Below are 21,737 nucleotides of genomic sequence, written 5' to 3' on the forward strand. Positions count from 1 at the left end.
ACTAGACAGTGGCAACGGAGCACATGTCTGATATGGAGGAGATGTGCATTTTCATGTACAGCTATTGAAGAAAAATCAAGGTAAATATTGCTTGAACAGACAATATTTTTATTGTATGTCATTTCCAAACATGCTGTACCTTCATGGAAGTTTGTAAGAGGATAGATTTTAAATAAGTGTATTTTGCATGCATCATATGCTAGCTATCAAATCAAAGCTAATATGTCAAGCTACCTTGAAGTTTTTCACAAAATACTGTAGAAATGTCATTTCCACCACAGTCATTTCCACCACACTTCCCTCTGTGGTGGAAAAGACAAGAGTGTGGTGGAAATGAGAAAGGCATTGTGTTAACACATAAACCCGAGCTATCTATGTTGATAAGGCACAAATATGGATTGTAAAAATAGATATGTGTAATACTATGTTTATATATTAATTAAATCCAGAAACCGCAATGTTTCAGGATGGGAGGAAGATTGCCCCTCAACCAGCACATCACATCCTAACACATCCCACAATTTAGGTCTGCAGGACATTCCGGACTTACACGAGGGGCTTATAGGTCAGTGGTGTGCCGTCAATTATGACGGAGATGTGTACCTGGGCATCATTCAAGATATTGATGGTTACAGCGGTGCTCTTGTTAAAACAATGAGCCGCATAGGTAACAATTGGTCTATAGGTAACAATTGATTCTATTGGCCAGAGAGAGATGACATCATCTGGTATCAATCCGTGAAAGTAATAGGACTTATCCCTGAGCCTGTACCAGTGACCAAACGGCACCAGTGTCAGTCTGGAAAGAAATTTGTCAAACCCTTGATTAGATTTGGCCTTTAATCACATTCAGACATTCACACACACATGTGCCGCACGTACATACACGCACACGCACACACATTATGTGCAGCCACACAACTGTTTATAATGGGCCAGACTAGAGTGCTCAGAATGCTTAAGTCCAAAGATGTACTATCATTTTGAATCATCTTCTGCATAATGGAAGACTGGGATACATGCACACACACACACACATACACACACACACACACACATTTTACGCACACTATGCATTGAAAGTATGAGGTACATTTCCACTGGGTGTTGTTAAAGTTCTATACAGTAACTCATACACAACTGTTCATCTAAGAGACCAATTCATATTTTTAAAATATACATCCAACTCTCACAATTATTTGATGTAATTTTGATGTATCATTGCTTTGATGTACATTTTTGCCTTGCCATTATTTTGCATTGTAAAAGCAGTTTTGTCTCACGACAGTTCAACAAAAATGTTTCAAATAAATGTTTCTACTGTTTTCAATTTAATATTTTCTACATTTGTGTTCATTAATTGTCATTTCCGCAACACAATGTCATTTCCACAGCACCCTGTCATTTCCATCACTGCACACATGTTTTGAAAATATTCAAAAAGTTACAACCATACATTAAACATTTCTCCACAATTTTGGAGATCATACTCTACTTAATGCAATAATACAATTTATTTATTTCAAAACAGTATCTACCCAAGCCAACATTATATTTCAGATTGTGGTGGATGTACGTTAAGGCGTTTGGTCCTTGTGACATTTAATAAATTTAATTTGCAAATGTATAATAATTGTAAAAAGGTATCAACTGGCAAAACTAGTTATGAAAATAGTCATATATTATTATGGGGTGACATATGTCATACTATTTTTAAATAATAGTCATATATTTAGTGGTGGAAATGACATTTGTTCATTACGGGTCGGACAAAATGTCAAAAATGACCAAATTATCTTGTGATGGCAGCGCGTCCTCTCTTGGACCTTAAAACTAGACAAATTAGATAAACTTATGAGACTGTGGTAAGTGTGATTTGAACAAGTTTTTTTTAATAAGTTCACAAGGACAAAAGTGCTCCTAGTTGAAGAAACCCCCATATATTCGGGAATTGTACTTATATATCCAGAATTGAATTTAGCTAGCTAAATGAATGTAACCAGAAATAATCTAATAGTCCTTAAAGGGCACTCTAATTTAAGTGAACCTAACGTTAGTTAAATATTTGCATTGTCTTGCCCATAAGCCAGCGGCGCAAACTATGGGTCTCGAGTTATCCATGGGTTTCCGGGACATGAAAAGGGGAGTGGTTACTGTGTTCGTGAGGCACCAAGTTGAGAACTTTCTCAACCGGTTGAAAATAGGACGATAAATTTAAAACGCATATTTCTCCAAAAATACAGAACGGACATATTTAATACTTTACTCATTGTGTTTCTTCAATGCCTCTTGTGGAAATAGCACATAAAATTGAGAAAGTGTGAAAGTCACCATTGTACTCCTTTAAAGAAAGGTGTTCTTAGCTGGGCTTGAACCTAGGACCCCGTGTTCCCAAGACTGTAACCTTGCCCACTAGGCCATAGGCGGACTAGCTTTTTACCCTGGGAATGTTTCAGATTAAAAAGGTATGGGTATTTTGCGTGTGTATGCGCGTTTTGGATTGGGTCGTGTAGGTGAAGATTTGGCTGGTGTCAGTGAAATGTCCAATGGGGAGACATGTTGTTAGTGGGATAGGTGGCAGGAAAAATAAGAATGAGAAGAATAAGAAGAAGAAAGAGAAGAAGAAAGAGAAGAAGAAGAAGAAGGAGAAAACGCAAAATCCCCTTAGTTTGGGGCTTTATTGCGTGGACATGTGAAGTTATTTATGAAATCTGTCTGTTGAAATGGGGTCAGAATGTACAGAATTTAATGTTTTTTAAGAGCTGAGTGTCTGTGGCTGTTGTGGTTATTTCTGTGGGGAACCCTGAAAAGTGCCAAACTCTCGGTGCTGTATAGGTATGGGGCATGCCCCCGCCAAGGCGTAACTTGGCGGGATGGCATACCTGCCATCCCAATACTATATTAAATGAAGACTGTGTTATATCATTATTAATTAAATTGTCAATGGCGACATGAAAATAGCCCAGCAAAACACTTTATGGATGTTTTATCCAAAAGCAAAGCAGAATTGCAAAATCCCAAGCATTGATCAGATAAACAGGACACATAGTACGCTATCACTATTACATAGAGAAACTTAGAGAAACCATAGAGAAAATACAGGTCGGTATCACTGTCCACCTATCGATGTGTAACCATTAGCGTTCTAAATGCCATTTCATGAGCCAAACTGGTTTACATGTGCATACTCAACACTGTGCTTCTCACCTGGAGCTGTTCACTGTCACTGTGTTAATGAACAGGACGAAACAATTGACAGAATAATTTCTTGAATCTCTGATATACAGGATGTACACTAACATTATGCATTATGGAAGAAAAAACAAAAGACACTTTCCAAATTGATAAAGTATTTATTTTTGTCTTTATGTCAAACTTTAAAATGAGTTAAATATTCCTTGTTACACTCATCTCCCCCTATGTAGCTGCACATGCAGACAGATTGCAGCCACAGACCTCCCATTTCAAGAGTAACCATCTTTACAGTTAGACTGGTATTCTTTTAAAATTATATATCAATATAGTCATATTTATAACAAAAATCAATAATGCAAAATACATTTAATCTCAAAAAAGAAGAAAAAAGTTAAATTACAAAACTTTACAGTCACAAATGTTGCTTTTAAGCATTTCAGATCTACCTTTAGTAAAGTGAACAGAGCTCTGGTTGATGCCGGAGACACAGCGGCTTAGTTTTACAGTCATTGTTATGCAGAGACATGGGACACTAGGCTTCACCGTACTGTCTGCAGAGGAGAGGGACATTAGATCTTGCCTCCCTCATCAATACTGAGGACAAAGCTAAAATACCTGATCAATGGTTCTTGAGAGGGGCAAGGCTTTTCAGTATATACAGTAAATACAAAAATACAACTACTGGTTACAGTTTATACTATTAATGTATAGATTTATTTAAAATAGTATACACTATATAGCGATTTAACTTCTCCCTGGTTTCAGTAAATTCTATGAATAAATCTGATCTGAACTAATAGGCAAAAGAACCACTTAGAGATACATACCAAGGGATGTTTAACAAATGCAAAGCCCACTCATAAATGTATAATATGAAAAATCCCCATTTGTCAGGAGACCCATTGCCTTGAAAGGGGATCATTTTTCTTTCATAACACAAGTCAAAATGGCTGTCCTAGTCTCCAGGCACTTGCACACTGCATGCACTGAATCCTGATCGGTCAAATTTCTTCCCCTTGATTCTTGAGCTATTGTTCTGAAAATAGTTGGAAATAACCTTTGAATCACAGCCAGACAGGAACAAAACCTTCCTGCAGAATCATTGGAATCCAAGAAAGCTTTTACATATCTGATTCCATGGTGTGAAGGTCAGCACGTGTCTTAAGGGAATCTTAACTGGAAAATGACATTAACATGCAGGGAACCTGCAATGAAATCTATCCCTAATTTGATTCCAAAATCCAACTTTTTTGTCATACATTTTTTTATTGTAATTTGTTTTATACCAGCTGCACATGCTTTATACAGTTTAGAAACACTACAGAGCAACAGAGACAGGCCTAATGGCTCAAGAGTCTCCCTTTTTGTAGGGACGCTGACTGTCCTTGGTGTGCAGAGGTGTGGTTTTCACGGTTGTTCATTTACTTTGATGTACTTTCATTCGACAGAATGCCTGGGCTTCAAATCAAATCAGTGGACACCAGGAATTGGCAATGCTCCTGTTAATGTTTTTTTTCAGTGTTTTTTTTCAGGTTCTCTTTAAGACTGTTGGGGCCTAGCCAAGTCCAAACTCTTAACAGCTGAAATAACCTGACTGCATTCATTGTTTCAGGTTTAATGTGCTACTGCTGTATAATAGCTTACTAATAATGCAGATATTTTACAGTTAATTTTTGTGTGTGATTGCTTAAAATGATATTGTGAGGTAAAGTAGAGAATGCAACAGTATTAGTCTCCCTATTTATCTTGCTGATAAATATTCACTGTAAACTTCAATATAGTGCATCCTTGAGGTTACCACAGTAGCAACTGGTATGTGCCAATGCTTAATATCATATTAAAAGGCTAGAATCTTCTTTCCCCTTCCAGCTGAAAATTCCCAGGGATTGTAAATGGCTTTAGAATTTCACATAATACATTGTGTGAGGAGCAGAAAGAGCCTTGCACTAACAGAAGCAATGCTTAGTGTTTGTCATCTTGCTTCTTGAAAGCTGGACAGGAGCGGGACAAGTGTAGCAGTGGAGTAAAGAGTGAGAAATAGTAAAACAGCAGCTTTTCTCACAGCCCTCGAACTGGAGTTAATGGTGCATATTTGTACATATTTGGTTGCCTTACACCCTGGTGGAAATTTCAGCTTGGTTCCAGTCGGGTTTAAAGCTGATCCAGCTTATCTGAAGCTGGTCCTGCTTGTTTGGAGATGCTCGAGTTGGCAACAAGATGCTTGAGATGGCAACCATGCTGGCACGTCATTGTCCAGCTGGTGGGTCAGCTTGGTGCAGACACCAGGCCATCACCAAATTCCAGATGGTTTCCAGTGGAAGCAGAAGCTGGTTCCAGCTAGATTCTATCTTAGGCTGGTACCTAGAATTTCCACCAGGGCAGGCTCGACCAATCAGCTCTTTTCTGGAATGACCTTGCGCATCAAAAACATGACCTCAAAGTGTGAATTTGGGAGTGCCCTGATAACTCTGTTAAATTACAGTAGCCTCAGAACAACATTGCCCATAAATCACATTCACAAGTCATTTATTTTCACATTGGTTCATGATGCATTGCTCTGAATCAAGGAGTTCCCTCTGTTCCATTCTGCACATACCAGCTTTGCATTAGCAGTGTGAGCTCAACAGGCACAGTGTGTGCCCTGGTACCGATTTGTAACACTTCTTCTATTTTTCTTATTAAAGAAACCATGCTTAACAGTGGAACGCACACAGTTTGAGAGTCAAGGCTGTGAAACTGTGAAAGTATCCATGATGAGACGAGGTTCTCAGGCTGTGTGGTAAACTGTTGAGTCATTTAATCACACCTCAGGCCCTGTGGTGAACTGTTGAGTCAGCCAATCCCACCACTGTGGAGGTCGGCCATGTTTTAGTTCATTGCACATAGGAGGGACAGTTCCTCTTCCTTCTGAAATTCTGATTAAATTATTGAATGCAGGAGGTATCTCAGAGGATGGGGTGTGGATCAATCCCAGATTTTTTAATGACTTTGAAACCACTTTCTTGTTGACAGCTTAATACTGCTTGAATAACCGTGTTATACAGAAGAGGATTCATCTAGTTTGTGCTCTGACGACACAGATTTTTTAATTTTACACCGGCGTAAAACATTCAGTATGATCAGAAATTCGGGATGAAGACACTAAAAGATTAAGGTGACTGCTAAAATGCTCCTTCTGGGCCTGGCTCCACAACAAGGAGGGAGAAAGAGAGAGACAGCCCATGGTCCATAACACGCACAGAGGGAAGGAGGCTGTGTCACATGGGGGCCCTGTTTTAGCTGTGGATCATCTGCTGCCAGGAGAATCATTCTTTCCAGAAGGCTCCAGTCAAGCACAAGGTGGGCTGGAGTAGGGATGGAGGGAGAGGGGGGCCTATACCTGACTCTGCAGCCAGTTTCGGGGGTCTAGCTTGGCGCGCAGGTTCCTCATGCTGCGGCGGGCCGGGCTGGGGCGGGAGAAGGGGCTGCCGTCGGACTCCGGGGTGCTGCTGCCCTCGCTGGAGCTGTTGCTGGAGGTGGAGCTAGAGCAGGACAGGCCCTTCTGGGGGGGGCGGGAGGAGGAGGAGGAGGAGGTGGAGGCGGGAGAGGCGGAGACCGAGGCGGAGACGGAGGGCGGGGCCTGGCAGGCGCAGGGCAGCCCCCCGTACCTCCTCCCCCGCAGGCCGGTGAGCTTGGCGTCCAGCGAGAGAGTTCGCGGGCGGAAGCGGGAGGGGGTGTCGCCCCAGCCGCGGCGGGAGCAGGGGCTGGCGCTGCAGGGGCTGTCGCTCTCCGACGTCAGGCTGGCGTCTGAGGAGAGCAGGCCCAGGCGGGGGCTGAGGGGGCTGCGCGGGGTGCGGCAGTGGGCGCGGGGCGGGCGATGGTGGTGGTGACGGTTGGGGGACTCCTCGAACAGGGCCATCCAGGGGGGAGTGGACCCCAGCCTGCTCCTCAACTCAAACTCCTGCATGCGCTGAGTCAGGATGTCCGTCACGGTGCTGATGTCATCTGAGGTGTCAATAACTGGGGGGAGGAGCAGAAGCCAACAGCTGTTAAAACCACAGAAGAACCTTTTTTATTGCACTAGAGTACATGGACAGTGTCTAAAAACACATGAAAACCAGTGCAGCCGTTCAAGGATACTACAGTCTGGACTTGTTACAATAAAAAATGTGGCACAAAATTATACAGAACTTTAGATGTTCCCTGTCCCATAATTCCATGTGTCACTGTAATGTGGTTCATCGACTGTGATATGAAGAAATAAGTCCATCTCGACAACTTGATTGCTTCTCTCGTTTTAGTGAAACACCAGTGGCAATTTCAGTGCCATTTTATTTCCTTTCCTCGATCTAAAAACAAAAGATGATGTGACTGCAACTGTCTGACATTGTTTGCAACTTAAATGAGACAGACTGCAAAGCAAATTGCCCACGAGGGCTATGAACATTTAATCTACTCCACCCTGTAACATTTTGATGTCTTTTTAAAAGTCTTTTTAGGGCAAGATCGATATGTTGTCACTACTGCCCTGGCGGAAATTCTAACTACCAGTATATGATGGAATCCAGCTGGAACCGGCTCCAGCTAGATATCATCTGGAATTTGGTGATGGTCTGTTGTCTGTACCAAGCTGGCCCACCAGCTGGACAAGGTCTTGCCAGCATGGTTGCTACTATCTCAACCATCTTTCTGCCAGCTTGATCATCTCCAGAACCAGCTTCAAACCTGCTGGACCAGCTTAAAACCTGGCATTGACTGGAACCATGCTGCAGTTTCCTCCAGGGTACATAATTAATCATAACAGCCATATTTAGTTGATTTATTGTTTTACAGGACATTTTCCTGGGGCAGTCACATCAATAGGGGAGAACTCGGTGACCTGCATTTTTCCCAGGAAGGTGTGGTCCAAATGATGGACCTTTTCTAATTAAATAATTGAACCACCTCACACGCACACACAGTCCAATTTTAAGTGTGTGTTTGTGTGTGTGTGTGATATGGTTTCGTAGGCAAAAATAGCAAATCAGTTTCATTTCACCATATGAAAATATTCAGAGCTATAGAGGCCTGAAAAAATTATGTCTTAAGAAAGAGAGGCCAAACATATTGTAACACCTGTAAAATATCTCCAGTGTGACAAAAATTGTTTCACACTACAGCCCTGAATTAGTCAGAAATGTTTTTTTCCGCAACAGAAGGTGACGTGGCTTGCAAGACCCAGGTTTAACTGCTCTTTAAACTCTAAATATATGTCTATAAAGCCTTGTGACGTAACAATTCCAAATAGCCTTGGACAAACAAGTGCAATGCCATTTAAAACCTGTAGACACCTATGCTATATCGCAGCTAATAGTGGAATTAGAACCTGGAATCCATTAGTAGTTTATGGAAACTACAGCCCATAGACAATTATTATAGAATTGTGAAATTTGGATAAACTATCCCTTTACATTTGACTTATTGTGGCTAAGGTGACTAAGGTGAAACGCTCAAACAATGCTCACAACAAAAAATTGCAAATTACTTCTACTTGCGTCTGCCTCCGTACATATATGGGAGTTTAGCAGCCTCATTGTCCTTCTCTCTCTCTACTTCAAACAGTTCCAGTGCCATTCCATTGCACACTGCAATACTGTTGTCATGGACCAGGTTCCTGGTTTCCAGTCATCGTCTGCTTCCCGCGTTTAGTTCTCACCTGTGTTCTGTGTGTTGTCCTAGCTAGTTGTTTTTTTGTAATTGTATAATTGTCTTCTCACATTCCGCAGACGTCTGCACATCTTCAGTAATTGTCTGCGAGTGTTTCCCTGTGTATTTCCCTGTAAAAAATCCCTGGTTTTGTTTCAGGTCAGAGCTTGGTCTTCAGGTTCTCCCGCATGGTTGTCTTAACCACTGCTCCCCCGTGTCTAGTTTTACTGGCATATCCTGTGCCTTGTTTGTTTCGTTTTTTGCTGACAAAAAGCGTCAGTGAAAACGGTTTTACTTGCCTCTGCCTCTGTGGTGGTCGGTGTACCTGGGTCCTATCCTTCTCCCAATCTACAACTAAGCATGATGGCTTGCATGCATTGTGACACTTGATCAACCCTTCTTTTCTTTAATGATACTTTAATTGGATGTACAGTATGCCATTTTTTTATTTTGATGTCTGATTGGTTAAGGAGCACATCCTTTGTAAGTGTCACTTTTGCAGTATAAAAGAGAAGAGAGAAGCTGCAGTAACAAGGATACATATGAATGGACGCTTGTTCAGGCTTGGGGTGCATGAGACGACAGTGTCCTATCTGCTGCATTTCTCTATTGCGCTACAGGCGGCTGCTGAGATTTTAACGTTGGAAATAGGGGTTTTGTGTATCCTGGAAGTGTATTTTTTATAGAATTATTTTTGTAGATTTTTTCCCCTTCAGATTCTGGCAATTCTAGCTGGGGAAGTCAGTTGCTGCTTTGGTGTTTGAGTTCAATTTAATGTACCATCGCTTTTTTTTTGTTTTTGTCGGTTCGTCAGCTACAACTTCCCCCCAGGTGTGACTCTGGTGAAGATCATTTGGATAAAAGGCCTTTGATGGTTATGCATTGCCTTTTTATAGTGTCTCCCATTAAGCTTCAAGTGCTTTACAGTAGAGGTGGAAAAATGACCTCAACCAATATGTAGCACCCTTTCTGAGCAGTGCATAGCAAGCTCTACGTCAAAAACAGCTGCACACATCAGCTCAGGACCGAGAGTGACCATTTTTGACATTAACAACATAGTAGTAGTAGTAGTAGGCCTGGTTACAGGAAGTGAGGTAGGCCTGCAAAGCGAGGGAACAGGAAGAGAGGGTGGGTGGCACTGTTGGGCGTTACTTCACCTGTCGTTGTAATAGGAGGAGAGGAGAGCACGGATCTCGGCCGAAACAGCGTTATCCTGGAGCAGAAGCCCCTCACAGGACGGGGTGGGGAGGGAGGAGGCTGTGTGTGGGGGGGTTGTGGGGTGGGGGTGGATGTGGGAGGTGGGAGGTGGGAGGTGGGAGGTGGGGGGGGGGGGGTTTGTGAGGTTTGGAGGTCGTTTTGTATGTGATGAGGTGAAACCGGAACAGGTGAAAGTGTCGAACAATATGTCGATTTAAATTTATGTGAAGCGATGACAATGGCCAGTTAAACGAGCATGTTTTGAGAAGTGCAGAGAACAAGTTAGACAGGACAGAGATATTGCAGTCAAATTGTTCACCATGAACGATTAATGAGAGGAGAGACAGAAACGGCAGTGAGATTGATAAGAGGTGGTGAATGAAGGGCAAGATGAATAGATACATAAATAATCCCCGGAGGAATGCAAAGGCGAAGGGAGGGAGAGGAGAAGAGGAAGGAGGGATGGAAAAAGGGATGACAGTTGGGGTAAGAGAGGGAGGGAAGAGGGAAAGAGAAACGGAGAGAGATTAAGTCAGCGTGTCAGAGAGAAACATAGGCATTCACAGTGCAGTCATAAAAGAACCAGGAGAGATGTTTGAGCACCAGGACTGGAAAGATGACTCAGGGAGGAGAGCCAAAAATGGAGGACTCATACCAGCTGCCACATTCCACTGTTAGAGAAAAGCATGCGGTTAGCAGGACTGTGCGCCTTTTGTATCTTTTGCACGATCTCCGAATTTCACACATACTTCCTCAGAAGGTTGACAACCGCGGAATAATAAAGGCTATTGGATTTCACACACGCCCTGTTCTTCATTTCGCAGAAGCGTTAAACAGAGCTCGGGGGGCTGGAAGCCAGAAACGGAGACGCTGCGTGAGAGAACGCGGCGGCTGCTTTCATTCGGGACCACGCGCTTTCGGGACCGGCTTTTCCAGCTCGTCGCGCCCCTTCGCTGCGCCGTGACAGCTGGAACTCAGCGAGCTCCGGCGGGACTTCGCCCTCTGGAGGACGCTCCTTCCGGGCAACCGTGAAATTAGGAATATTTGTTTTGTTTGTGCCTGTGACGAGGTGAATTCAGATGTGCCACCGGCGACGATTAACACATAACTTTTGTCCTTTGCAGTATTAAGCCGAAGGATTGTCTGGTATTGCGCTACGGGTACACAGATTCACCAGGCTATGTATTTCGAAGGTATCGCGAATGCTCGTCCAATCACGAGATTAGGAAAGTGGGTAATGTTACGAAGGCTGTGGCCAAGTAATCTGATAACATATTCAGGCATTGCTTTGTCAGAAAGGCTGAAATAATACTATGAGTATCAAATCTTAGGAATGGTCCTAATTACGTTGCTTCCTTAATAAAGAAGCCATTGCTTCTGGCTGCTGCTGTGAGCACAATAAACAAAAAAAAATAACCAACCACTGATGGGGGCTTGTGATTTTTTCCCGGGAATGTCGCCACAGACACCCAGTTCTTTAATCATAAATTATAATAATAATAATAATATAAATTCATATAATAATAGGCTCAATCACCATTGTATTACCTAATTCGGCGATAGATAGTGACTTAACAGACATTTGTTTTAATTAAAATCTTTGAGATTATTACTTTAAATAATACTACATATTTTACCTAATCTAGAGTAGGCTATGGGTAGAACATTAATATTTGTGAGTGAACGATGCCTGTGTTGCCACATAAGTGGAATTTGGCATCTACTTCCACCATCCACCTGGCACAGGTGTGTTCTTACCCATCTCATGGTAGAGGGAGCCTTGCTTCGCCATGACGATGGCAGGCTTCCGTGGCAACGGCATATCGATTTTCATTAGGTCGTCACAGCACTGCTTCCACTGGCCTGTAGGTGAGAAGAGAGAGCTGTCAATTCACACACACACACACACACACGCACACTCATTTATAATGCATATTACCAACCCACAGTTCAGACATAGAACAGAGCAGAAAGGAGAACGTGTAATACTGAATGAATGTGCCAGTGCCGATGCCGTCAGTGTACCTGACATACTAAAAGCTTCACTGCGTTCAGCTAGCCAAATATTCCACTGCATTCATTCACATTATACTGTAGATCACAGCATTCCATCACATCAATTATTATTTATTATTAGTTGGTCCTCTGTCTAATCTATCTCCTCCAAAGCGGGGTGATAGTGGGTGGGCACAAAAAAGTAAAAAAGTAATAAAATGAATGGGAATATTCCATTGTATGATTTTCAGTTCTTGCATGTGAGATTTTCCAATATGAATATGATGACACATTGATAGAATGAATGTTATCTCATACAGATGAGGTGAGCGTGCATGCGTGGGTGTGTGCACATCTCATAAGTAGACAGACACAGTAACATACGCACTACACAGGGCGTGCCAGCAATCAGAAGCGTGGTTGTAAATGTGTCTTCTTTAGCAGAACTGTTTGCTTCCAGAGAAATTTTCCGATTTGTTTCAGGAGCAAAGTTTGGGACAGGTGCACAGAACGCACCCCCTTGATGACAACCTCTCTGATCACATGAGAAGTTGAGGCCTCATATTCTATCCTGCATTAACTGTGACAAATCAGCCATTATTGTAATACAAAACAAACATAGCAATGTTGGAATGTGCAGCCACGCCTAACTCAACCAAAGCCTTTTGTGATTGGATCATAGATTTCCACTGTCTTACTATTTATATCTCTACAGTAACTGTAGAATGATTAGATCAATCTGGCACAGAAATGTTCTTGGGACTATTAATATAATGCCATATTCTCTTCCTCTTCAATTTTTTGAAAACTGGCTGGCTATCAATACATGCATGACACTGCAAAATTAAAAACTAACTAATGTAGACGAATAGCTTAAGCATTACCATTACATGTCATTGTGAGCTGTTTGAAAAACAAGTCTACGTGTATAAAAACAGCTGTTTAAACGCCCCTTGCCCTGAGCAAGAGATAAACTGACATTCTGACACCAGTTACCCCGCCCTCTCTCCGTTCTTTACCTGCTGAATGTGCAAGCAAATAAAAAGACAACAATCAGTTTAGTGTACCTCTTTGATGGTACTTATGATGGTTTTCCTCCTCAAACATCCTCTAATGTTTTTAAATGTAAGAGACAATTCTGTTAATACTGCCTAATACCTGACCCTGCCTTTGAGTCACCGGTCCAATCAGAAGAGCACCTGAGCTGAGGCGCCAGACGCACAGGAAGGCAGTTCAAACACGCAAAGGTTAAAGGTTAAAGGTTAAATAAACAAAGGGACACTCCAAGCTTTCTGACCGTAAGCAGTCGCATGTCATTTTCAGAACAGCCGTTGATGTCTATCAGCGTGAACGTGTCAGCCCCCCGCCTGGCCCCACCCGGCCCCGCCCGGCCCCGCCCACTCACTCATGTCGTAGAACTGCTGCCAGAAGGCCTCCATCCAGCGCTGCGTGTCCTCCTTGCTGTCGGCGCTCAGGGTGTGCGTCACGTCCTCCCCGCCGTACTGGTTGCTGATGGAGATGCTCTGCGCTTTGCTGTGACGGTCCTTCTCCGAGGAGCGGATCCTCGTCTCCTGTGGGACGCGCATGCACGCACACACACACACGCACACACACACACACACACACACACACACACACACACACACACACACACACACACGCACACACACACATTTTACAAGCACTCTATGAGTCTGCTTCTTACATTTGTTTAACAAATGAATTATAGTTGTCGCCAGTTTTCATAAAAACTACTTTTGGATATACACCCGTAGCTACTAACATATTATCCCTTTACGTTACCAGCCATTTACTGTTGAAACTACACATGGGTACTTTACTCAGCTATACAACAGTTATAACATGTTTGGAATGTAAGCCGACAAATTTCCCACAAATGACTCATTTCTGCTCCCTAATCGGTCCACATTCCAGATACTCCACAAGTAACAACGTGGATTATTTCTGACAGAATTAATAATCGTTGTTTTAAAAAACACATTTAAAAAAAACTCAGACTTGTGAGGCCTTTGTCACTCGCAGCCCTGTCTCTGAGAAAGATGAGATTCTCTTGCGATCATCGCTCCTTCCCAAACTACATCTGCAAGTCTGCGCTACACTGCCCCCTACTGGAATGAAGAGGCCTGCAGGCCATTTGCAATAGAGGAGACTAATGGTTGTAAGAGGCTGGCAGAATGACAGGAACCACAGCTTCCAAAAGAGGAACATGGCACTCACTGTTGTGTATTCTGATATTTCTGATAACTTATGCATTTTCTTACCAAATACTCTTATACAGGGAAAATTGCATATCTAAGACACATTACCCATTTACACCCCTATTTAGTGACTAAACTGGCCACGACCTTTGTAAAAACAATATCTATTAATATAAAGTCAGTCACAAGATTTATTATAAACTTGCCAGTATATGACTGAAGCAGTAACTGTGCTGTGAAACTCCACCACCAGCAGATGGCAGCACATGGCAGTAAATCTGCGAACAGCTTCCCCCTTTCATCCACACGCGCAGTGAGAGGGGCTGAGTAAGGATAGCTATCCGGAAGCCTGGACTGATGAAATTACACAATTCCCCTCAGGAATGCAAGCGAGGCGTTTCTTTAACGCTGGCGCTATTCTCGTCAGTGACTCAAAGAAAATAAACATTTCTTCAATGATTCTGCGGTGACCAGCTGATGAATGAGAGGTGAAGAATGAAGATGTGTCTGTACTTTCACAAACCGGAACAGGAGAGAGGGGTAGAGGGGAGAAACGACTGTCAGACCCATTTGTGTAGTCACACTGCAGATGCCATCGGGACATATGAGCTTGTATATACACGTGTATGTGATTCTCGTCCGGTGCTGCTAAATAACCCTTCGGCTGTGAAGTGTATACAATGAGCTCACTGGTCAATGTGCATCCTGCAGCTGTGGAGCCAGCTGTCAACACCTAGGAACGTGCACTGCAAAGTGCACTGGCTCCTGAGCTAAAAGACCCCCAGCCGTAGATTACTGTCAAACAACGGGAAGTCCGTCTTTGAGACTCCTTGCTGTAAAGCTCAGATTCTACCTTACACATTCAGTCTGTACCCACTGTTTGGTAGCATGAGACAATGGATTCGATCAGCGGTTCTCCTTCATCTACAATTAATATGTTTGAAAAGAGGTTGGCAATTTTAATTCTGATGAAGCTAGAGAAACTGCTTCTGAAGCTAAAAACAAACACAATAATTCAACTGTGAGCCAAAGTCAAGGATGAATATGTATTGAATCCTAAGTGCCTGTGTTAAAGTCTGACCTTATTGATGGCAATGGTGCAGACAGGCTCCACTTTGGCCTCCACGTCCTCTTGCCTGTGGTAGCAGAAGAGGTTTGTCCCTTTCAGGACACCGTAGATCTTCTTCCAGCCCTGAGGCTCCCCTCCCAGCTGCTGTGAGAGAGGGATAGTGTTAGAGGAGCAGGGAGAGAGGGGCCGGTTTAGCGATATGAGCGGAGTGTAGCACAGTGGGTAAGGAACTGGGCTTGTAACCGAAAGGTCGCAGGTTCGATTCCCGGGTAGGACACTGCCGTTGTACCCGTGAGCAAGGTACTTAACCGGAATTGCTTCAGTATATATCCAGCTGTATAAATGGATACAATGTAAAATGCTATGCGAAAGTTGTGTAAGTCGCTCTGGATAAGAGCGTCTGCTAAATGCCTGTAATGTAATGTAATGAGCAGGGAGAGAGGGTGGTTTAGGGGTACGAGCAGGGAGAGAGGGGGAAGTTTAGCAGTAGGAGCAGGGAGAGAGAGCAGTTTAGCAGTAGAAGCAGGGAGAGAGAGCAGTTTAGCAGTAGGAGCAGGGAGAGAGAGCAGTTTAGCAGTAGGAGCAGGGAGAGAGAGCAGTTTAGCAGTAGGAGCAGGGAGAAGGGGCGGTTTAGGGGTAGGAGTAGGGAGAGGAGGTGGTTCAGGGATAGGAGCAGGGAGAGAGAGCAGTTTAGCAGTAGAAGCAGGGAGAGAGAGCAGTTTAGCAGTAGAAGCAGGGAGAGAGAGCAGTTTAGCAGTAGGAGCAGGGAGAGAGAGCAGTTTAGCAGTAGAAGCAGGGAGAGAGAGCAGTTTAGCAGTAGGAGCAGGGAGAAGGGGCGGTTTAGGGGTAGAAGTAGGGAGAGAGAGCAGTTTAGCAGTAGGAGCAGGGAGAGAGAGCAGTTTAGCAGTAGGAGCAGGGAGAGAGAGCAGTTTAGCAGTAGGAGCAGGGAGAGAGAGCAGTTTAGCAGTAGGAGCAGGGAGAGAGAGCAGTTTAGCAGTAGGAGCAGGGAGAAGGGGCGGTTTAGGGGTAGAAGTAGGGAGAGAGAGCAGTTTAGCAGTAGGAGCAGGGAGAGAGAGCAGTTTAGCAGTAGGAGCAGGGAGAAGGGGCGGTTTAGGGGTAGGAGTAGGGAGAGGAGGTGGTTTAGTGGTAGAAGCAGGGAGAGAGGGGGCGGTTTAGGGGTAGGAGCAGGGAGAGGAGGTGGTTTAGTGGTAGGAGCAGGGTGAGAGGGGGCGGTTTAGGGGTAGGAGCAGGAAGAGAGAGCAGTTTATCAGTAGGAGCAGGGAGAGAGAGCAGTTAAGCAGTAGGAGCAGGGAGAGAGAGCAGTTTGGCAGTAGGAGCAGGGAGAGGGGGCGGTTTAGGGGTAGGAGCAGGAAGAGGGGGCAATTTAGCAGCCGATCGGGGGCAGAGCCCCTCAGGTAAGCACGGGTGCTCCACACTCACCTTCACCTTCAGGTAGCCGCACATCATCTCCTGAGTCATACAGTGAGGCTGCGCTGCCAGGCGACAGCACATGCTGCCATAGAGTGGCAGCCAATAAGAGCACTCTTCTGTGAAAGAAGGGGGCGGAGAGAGAGATTTTATTTCATTATCATTTGTGATTGTGGCACTTATGGGAATTATTAAAATAGAAACCTGTTCATAATAGCTATTAATGCTGCAGTAAAGATTTGACTAAGTGATGTGTTGTTTGTTTTTCCTCATTGCCAGTTAATTTTTTTTTAAATATAATCAGAATATAATTGAAGAAAGACTAAATCACTTTGAATCATCAATTAAAAACAAACAAAACAAATCAAAATCCAGTAAAAAACCAAATCTGATTGCTAGAACTGGCTGAAAAACTGCAGTCTCTAAAACCAAAAAAACAAAATGTCTTGATGTCTGGAAAATGACTATCCCCTGTGCCAAAAACAACACTGATAGTGTGCCCGGAACATGCACAAACACAGACAAACACAAACACAGACACAGACACACACACACACACACACAGACATACTGTACACAAACACACACACACCACATACACATACACACACTACACACACACACACAGAGCTCATTGTGTAGGGTGTGAGCTCACACTGGCATAATGAGCCACAGCGATTCTCGCATTCACCTCCCCCCAGTCTATTTGTACACTCCTAATGGTACTTCTGTCCTAATTGGAAAATGAAAGCGTGCTGTAAGCAATGCAGCGCTGCAGTTCCCACTGGGATCTTAAAGCTTTGTCTCGTTCCCATTTAACAATCAGGCTTGTGCAAACAAAACTCGGTCAAATTTGCCAGAAGTACAACGAGCTAAGCCTGAAAGCATAAGCATATACAGACACACCCTCTTTTTGGGAAGAATACACAACATGGCCAAAAGTATGGGGACATATGATGTCCAACATGCCATCAAAAATTATGGGCATTAATATGGAGTTGATCCACCCTTTTCTGCTATAACAACCTCCTCTCTTCTGGGAAGGCTTTATACTAGATGTTGGAGCATTGCTGTGGGGATTTGTTTCCACTCAGCCAGAAGAGCATTAATGAGGTCGGGCACTGATTGGGCGATTAGGCCTGGCTCGCAGTTAGCTTTCCAGTTCATCCCAAAGGTGATTGATGGGGTTGAGGTCAGCTCTCTGTGCAGGCCAGTCAAGTTTTTCCACACTGTTCTTCCACACAAAACAATTTCTATATGGATCTTGCTATTTGCCTGGAGGCATTGTCATGCAGAAACAGTCAAGGGCCTTCCCCAAACTGTTAGGGAAGCACAGAATCATCTAGAATAATACAATCTATGCTGCAGTGCTAAGATTTGCCTTCACTGGAGCTAAGGGGCCTAGCCCAAACCATGAAAAACAGACCAAGAGGTGTCCAGATACTTTTGGCCATATAATGCATATCTGAAAGAAGACGAGAGAGCAGAGGAAGAAAGAAGAGATGAGGAGAAGAGGAGAGGATTTCTCACCATTTCCAGAGATGGAGAGGTCGTGTGTGCGGAAGCTGTCTTGGACGTGCGTGAGAGTCAGTGATGCATGTGCAAGGAGGTGGTACTTCGGACCCCTGCATGGACAGACAGGCAGACAGACAGAAACAGCCAATGACTCTAGGAATCAGACTCAGAGTACACAACCAGCATCTGCACCCTAATCCCCACACTCAAGCCTGTAATAGTGGGTGGTTTTCAGGATTTTAATTATCCTGTCATTATTGTTTCTTTTTGATGTAAAATTTTGTCTCCAAACACAAGTGCAGGAGATCTGGCATAGTGAGTCCATTCTGTACAAACATTCACATCAAGTGCACTTCTGATTGGCAGCCCACTCAACGGCCTCAAGTCTGATTGGTTAAAATATAAATGGCATGTGAACTGCAAAATAAATGTAGTCTCCAAATGACCAATATCAAACCCTACTACAATTGACAATATAAGAACTTCGCTGCTAACAAAAAATTTTTTTTTATCTCAAATGAATGATAACATTCGTTTAGATTTATTTTTTGATATATAACTGTTAAAAAACTAGAAATATCATTGAATTATGTTCAAAGTATAAAAAAGCAACTGCATATTTTATGTTACAGAGGCATCTCGAGATCAGTGGCCTGTAGGTGGGTGGGGCTGGACGGCGTTTGACCGGGTGAGCGACAGGCAGCGGGCGGGGCCGGTACTCACGGCACAGAGGGCACGGGCAGCAGCAGGGTGGCGCCCCCGCCGTTGGTGACGGGGCTGCCCCCGCCGGGCTCCAGGGCGGCGCGGATCTTCTTCCCCGACGAGCGCCCGAGGGAGCTGCTCAGCTTGCTGGCCAGCTTGCGCGGCGTGCTGCCCCCCGAAAACTCGTCCTCCGTGCAGCAGCTGTACAGCTCCACCTTCAGCTCGAACCCGGGGCCGGCCTCGCTACTGAGTGTGCAGTGTACAGACATACAGTCACACACGCGCAGGTACATACACAGACACACACACAAAGATATGTACACACACATACACACACGGACATAAATATACACATATAGCCATATATACACACGTATACACACACATATGCAAGATATACACACAGACACACACACAGACATATACACACATACACAGGCATATATACACACGTATACATACACACACAAATGCAAGACATATACACACAGACACACACACACACACACAAGCATGCACACACACACACCCAAACACACACACGCATGCACATACAGGCACAGACACACAAACATATACACCCACGCACACATGCACATACACACACATGCACAGACATACACGGACACACACATACACAGACATACACAGACACACAAGCACGCAAACGAACGCACAAACACACGCAGACACAGAAACACAAAAACCGATCTGTTAGAGAGGGACTTCCGGGAACAGAGCATTCAGACTTAGATGAGCAATGGGAGAAGCAGAGGAGGCGGCAGACACTCACAAGACGATGGTGTTGTCGAAGCAGATGTCCGTGAGCGTCCGGTCCACCACCACCATGTCCGTGTCGTAAATCTCCCCTCCGAGATGGAGCAGGCAAAACACCGCACAGCGGTGCAGCTCTGAGAGAGAGAGAGAGAGAGAGAGAGAGAGAGAGATGGGGGAAAGAGAGAGAGAGAGAGAGAGAGAGATAGATGGGGTGAGAGAGAAAATGAATGAGTGTAAGTCACGGTCCTTAATACATGGGAAACAATGTATAAAAAGACAGGAGACATTTTCTTGCGGTAGATCTAAACAGCACCTGCTTCTGCACCTGTCTGTTCACCAGGAGGAGGAACACATCTGTTACACGTTGGCTGCGTGTCTCCCGCAGAGTGTGTGTGTGTGCGTGTGTTGTGTGCTTGTTTATATGTGTGTGTGCGTGTGTGTGCGTGCTGTGCATGTGTGCGTGTGTGTGTGCGTATGTGTGTGAGCCTGTGTATATGTGTGTGCGCGTGTGTGTCTTAGTATGTGTGTGGATGTGTGTGTGTATGTGTGTGTGAGTACGATGTGAGAGAGTATGAGATACGTGTACAGTGTGTATGCATGAGGTGTATGCAGCAAGGTGTGTGTGAATACAATTCAAGTGTACAGTGTATGTGTGAGTGTGCGTGTGGTGTGTTTGAGAGTATAATGTGTGTATTGTGTATAGTGTAGAGATGTGAACAATGTGGTACACTGACTGTCAGTCTTTGTGTGTAGGATACCCGCTGTATCAGTCTCAGGTGCAGAGGGCCCCGACAACTCCTCCCCCTTTTAGCACTCAAGACGACCTTGACTAATTGCCTGGCTAATACCCTGAGTGAGCCTGCTACCTGTCTCTGCCACCCATCATTAATATGCAGATTTATGCAGACTGATTCAGGGGAGTCCTTTGGTCCAGATGCTATCTATTTGTTTATTACGCTGGGGAGGATTCCCAAACCCACATCAACACAGAGAGAGGGAAGGGAGTCTGGAACGGCATCAAAAAAAAAGCTTACAAAATCGACACCGGGATGAAAGACGGCAAACGTGTTAGCCTCGCTCGACTGGCCATTCTTACCAGCTGGCGCGTGTCGTGAAATCTACACATCGACCGTGTAATAGGCCAAAGATGGGATTTCATATCAAACATTTTTTATAATCGTGGCCAAATCTGCCTCAGGTGCGTTTTGTTATGATGCAGTCTGAAGCCCCGCCTCCTATCAAAAAGGGGGCCGGCCAATTCTCACCTCCTTTGTTCTTGAAGTACTCCGTGTCCTTCCACATGAGAGGGATGCGCAGGTCTGCAAAAGGACAGGACAGGTGCAGTCACAGGGTGCATGCGAATTCTCACGGCACAGCGGTTACATCATAACGACCCAACACTGCGCACACCCAACATCTGACGCACAAACTACAATATGGAACACGAAATACGATACCAGGTCACTATTGTGTGCCAAAAGGAAGTTGACTGGTGCTACATTAGTGTGCCTATATGTGAGCGTGTGTGTGTGTGTCTGTGTTTGTGTGAGAGTGTTTGTGCTTTTGTAAGTGTGTTGGTGTGTCTGAGTTTGTATATCCACGTGTTCGCGTAGCTGAGTGCGTGTGTTTGAATCTACTTGTTCTTGGCTGGAGGGTACCCATCAGAGTACATTAAATTAACTTATATCTTCTTGATTGCACTCCCATTAAATTCTGCACAGTGCCTTCTCTTGCACTTGTGCAGTTTATGACGCATATAATTGAAGCGAAATGAAGTCTTGGACAAGCAATAAAAAAAGGTTGCAAGTGAGCATGCGCGCCTGGGGGTACAAATGTGTGTGTACCACAAATCAGCTCATTAACCCCCTACCACCACACGCACACACACACACACGCACGCACGCGCACACACACACACACGCACGCACGCGCACCACACACACACACGCACACAGCAACACACCACACAGCACGCG

At 44.3% G+C, this 21,737-nt stretch overlaps 1 protein-coding gene across 9 annotated transcripts in view; it reads right to left on the reverse strand.

Moving 5' to 3' along the window:
* Positions 1-3,333: 3,333 nt before the first annotated feature.
* rtkna (rhotekin a) overlaps positions 3,334-21,737 on the reverse strand; it is a 73,765-nt gene continuing 55,361 nt past the window's right edge. For 6 of the 9 annotated variants that reach the window (XM_064296562.1, XM_064296567.1, XM_064296566.1 and 3 more), the window contains 9 exons: positions 21,027-21,080; positions 19,778-19,895; positions 19,006-19,230; positions 18,298-18,392; positions 16,780-16,886; positions 15,352-15,483; positions 13,457-13,622; positions 11,815-11,919; positions 3,334-7,194 (listed from right to left, as the gene is read on the reverse strand). In XM_064296562.1, the coding sequence (XP_064152632.1) occupies positions 6,569-7,194; positions 11,815-11,919; positions 13,457-13,622; positions 15,352-15,483; positions 16,780-16,886; positions 18,298-18,392; positions 19,006-19,230; positions 19,778-19,895; positions 21,027-21,080 (1,628 nt within the window). In that variant the 3' untranslated portion in view covers positions 3,334-6,568. Of the gene's footprint in view, positions 7,195-10,012; positions 10,117-11,814; positions 11,920-13,456; positions 13,623-15,351; positions 15,484-16,779; positions 16,887-18,297; positions 18,393-19,005; positions 19,231-19,777; positions 19,896-21,026; positions 21,081-21,737 lie in introns of those variants that run through there. The other 3 variants (XM_064296563.1, XM_064296568.1, XM_064296571.1) reach the window with 2 other exon arrangements.

The sequence above is a fragment of the Anguilla rostrata genome, chromosome 10 (assembly GCF_018555375.3).
Source record: "Anguilla rostrata isolate EN2019 chromosome 10, ASM1855537v3, whole genome shotgun sequence".
Lineage (NCBI taxonomy): Eukaryota > Metazoa > Chordata > Actinopteri > Anguilliformes > Anguillidae > Anguilla > Anguilla rostrata.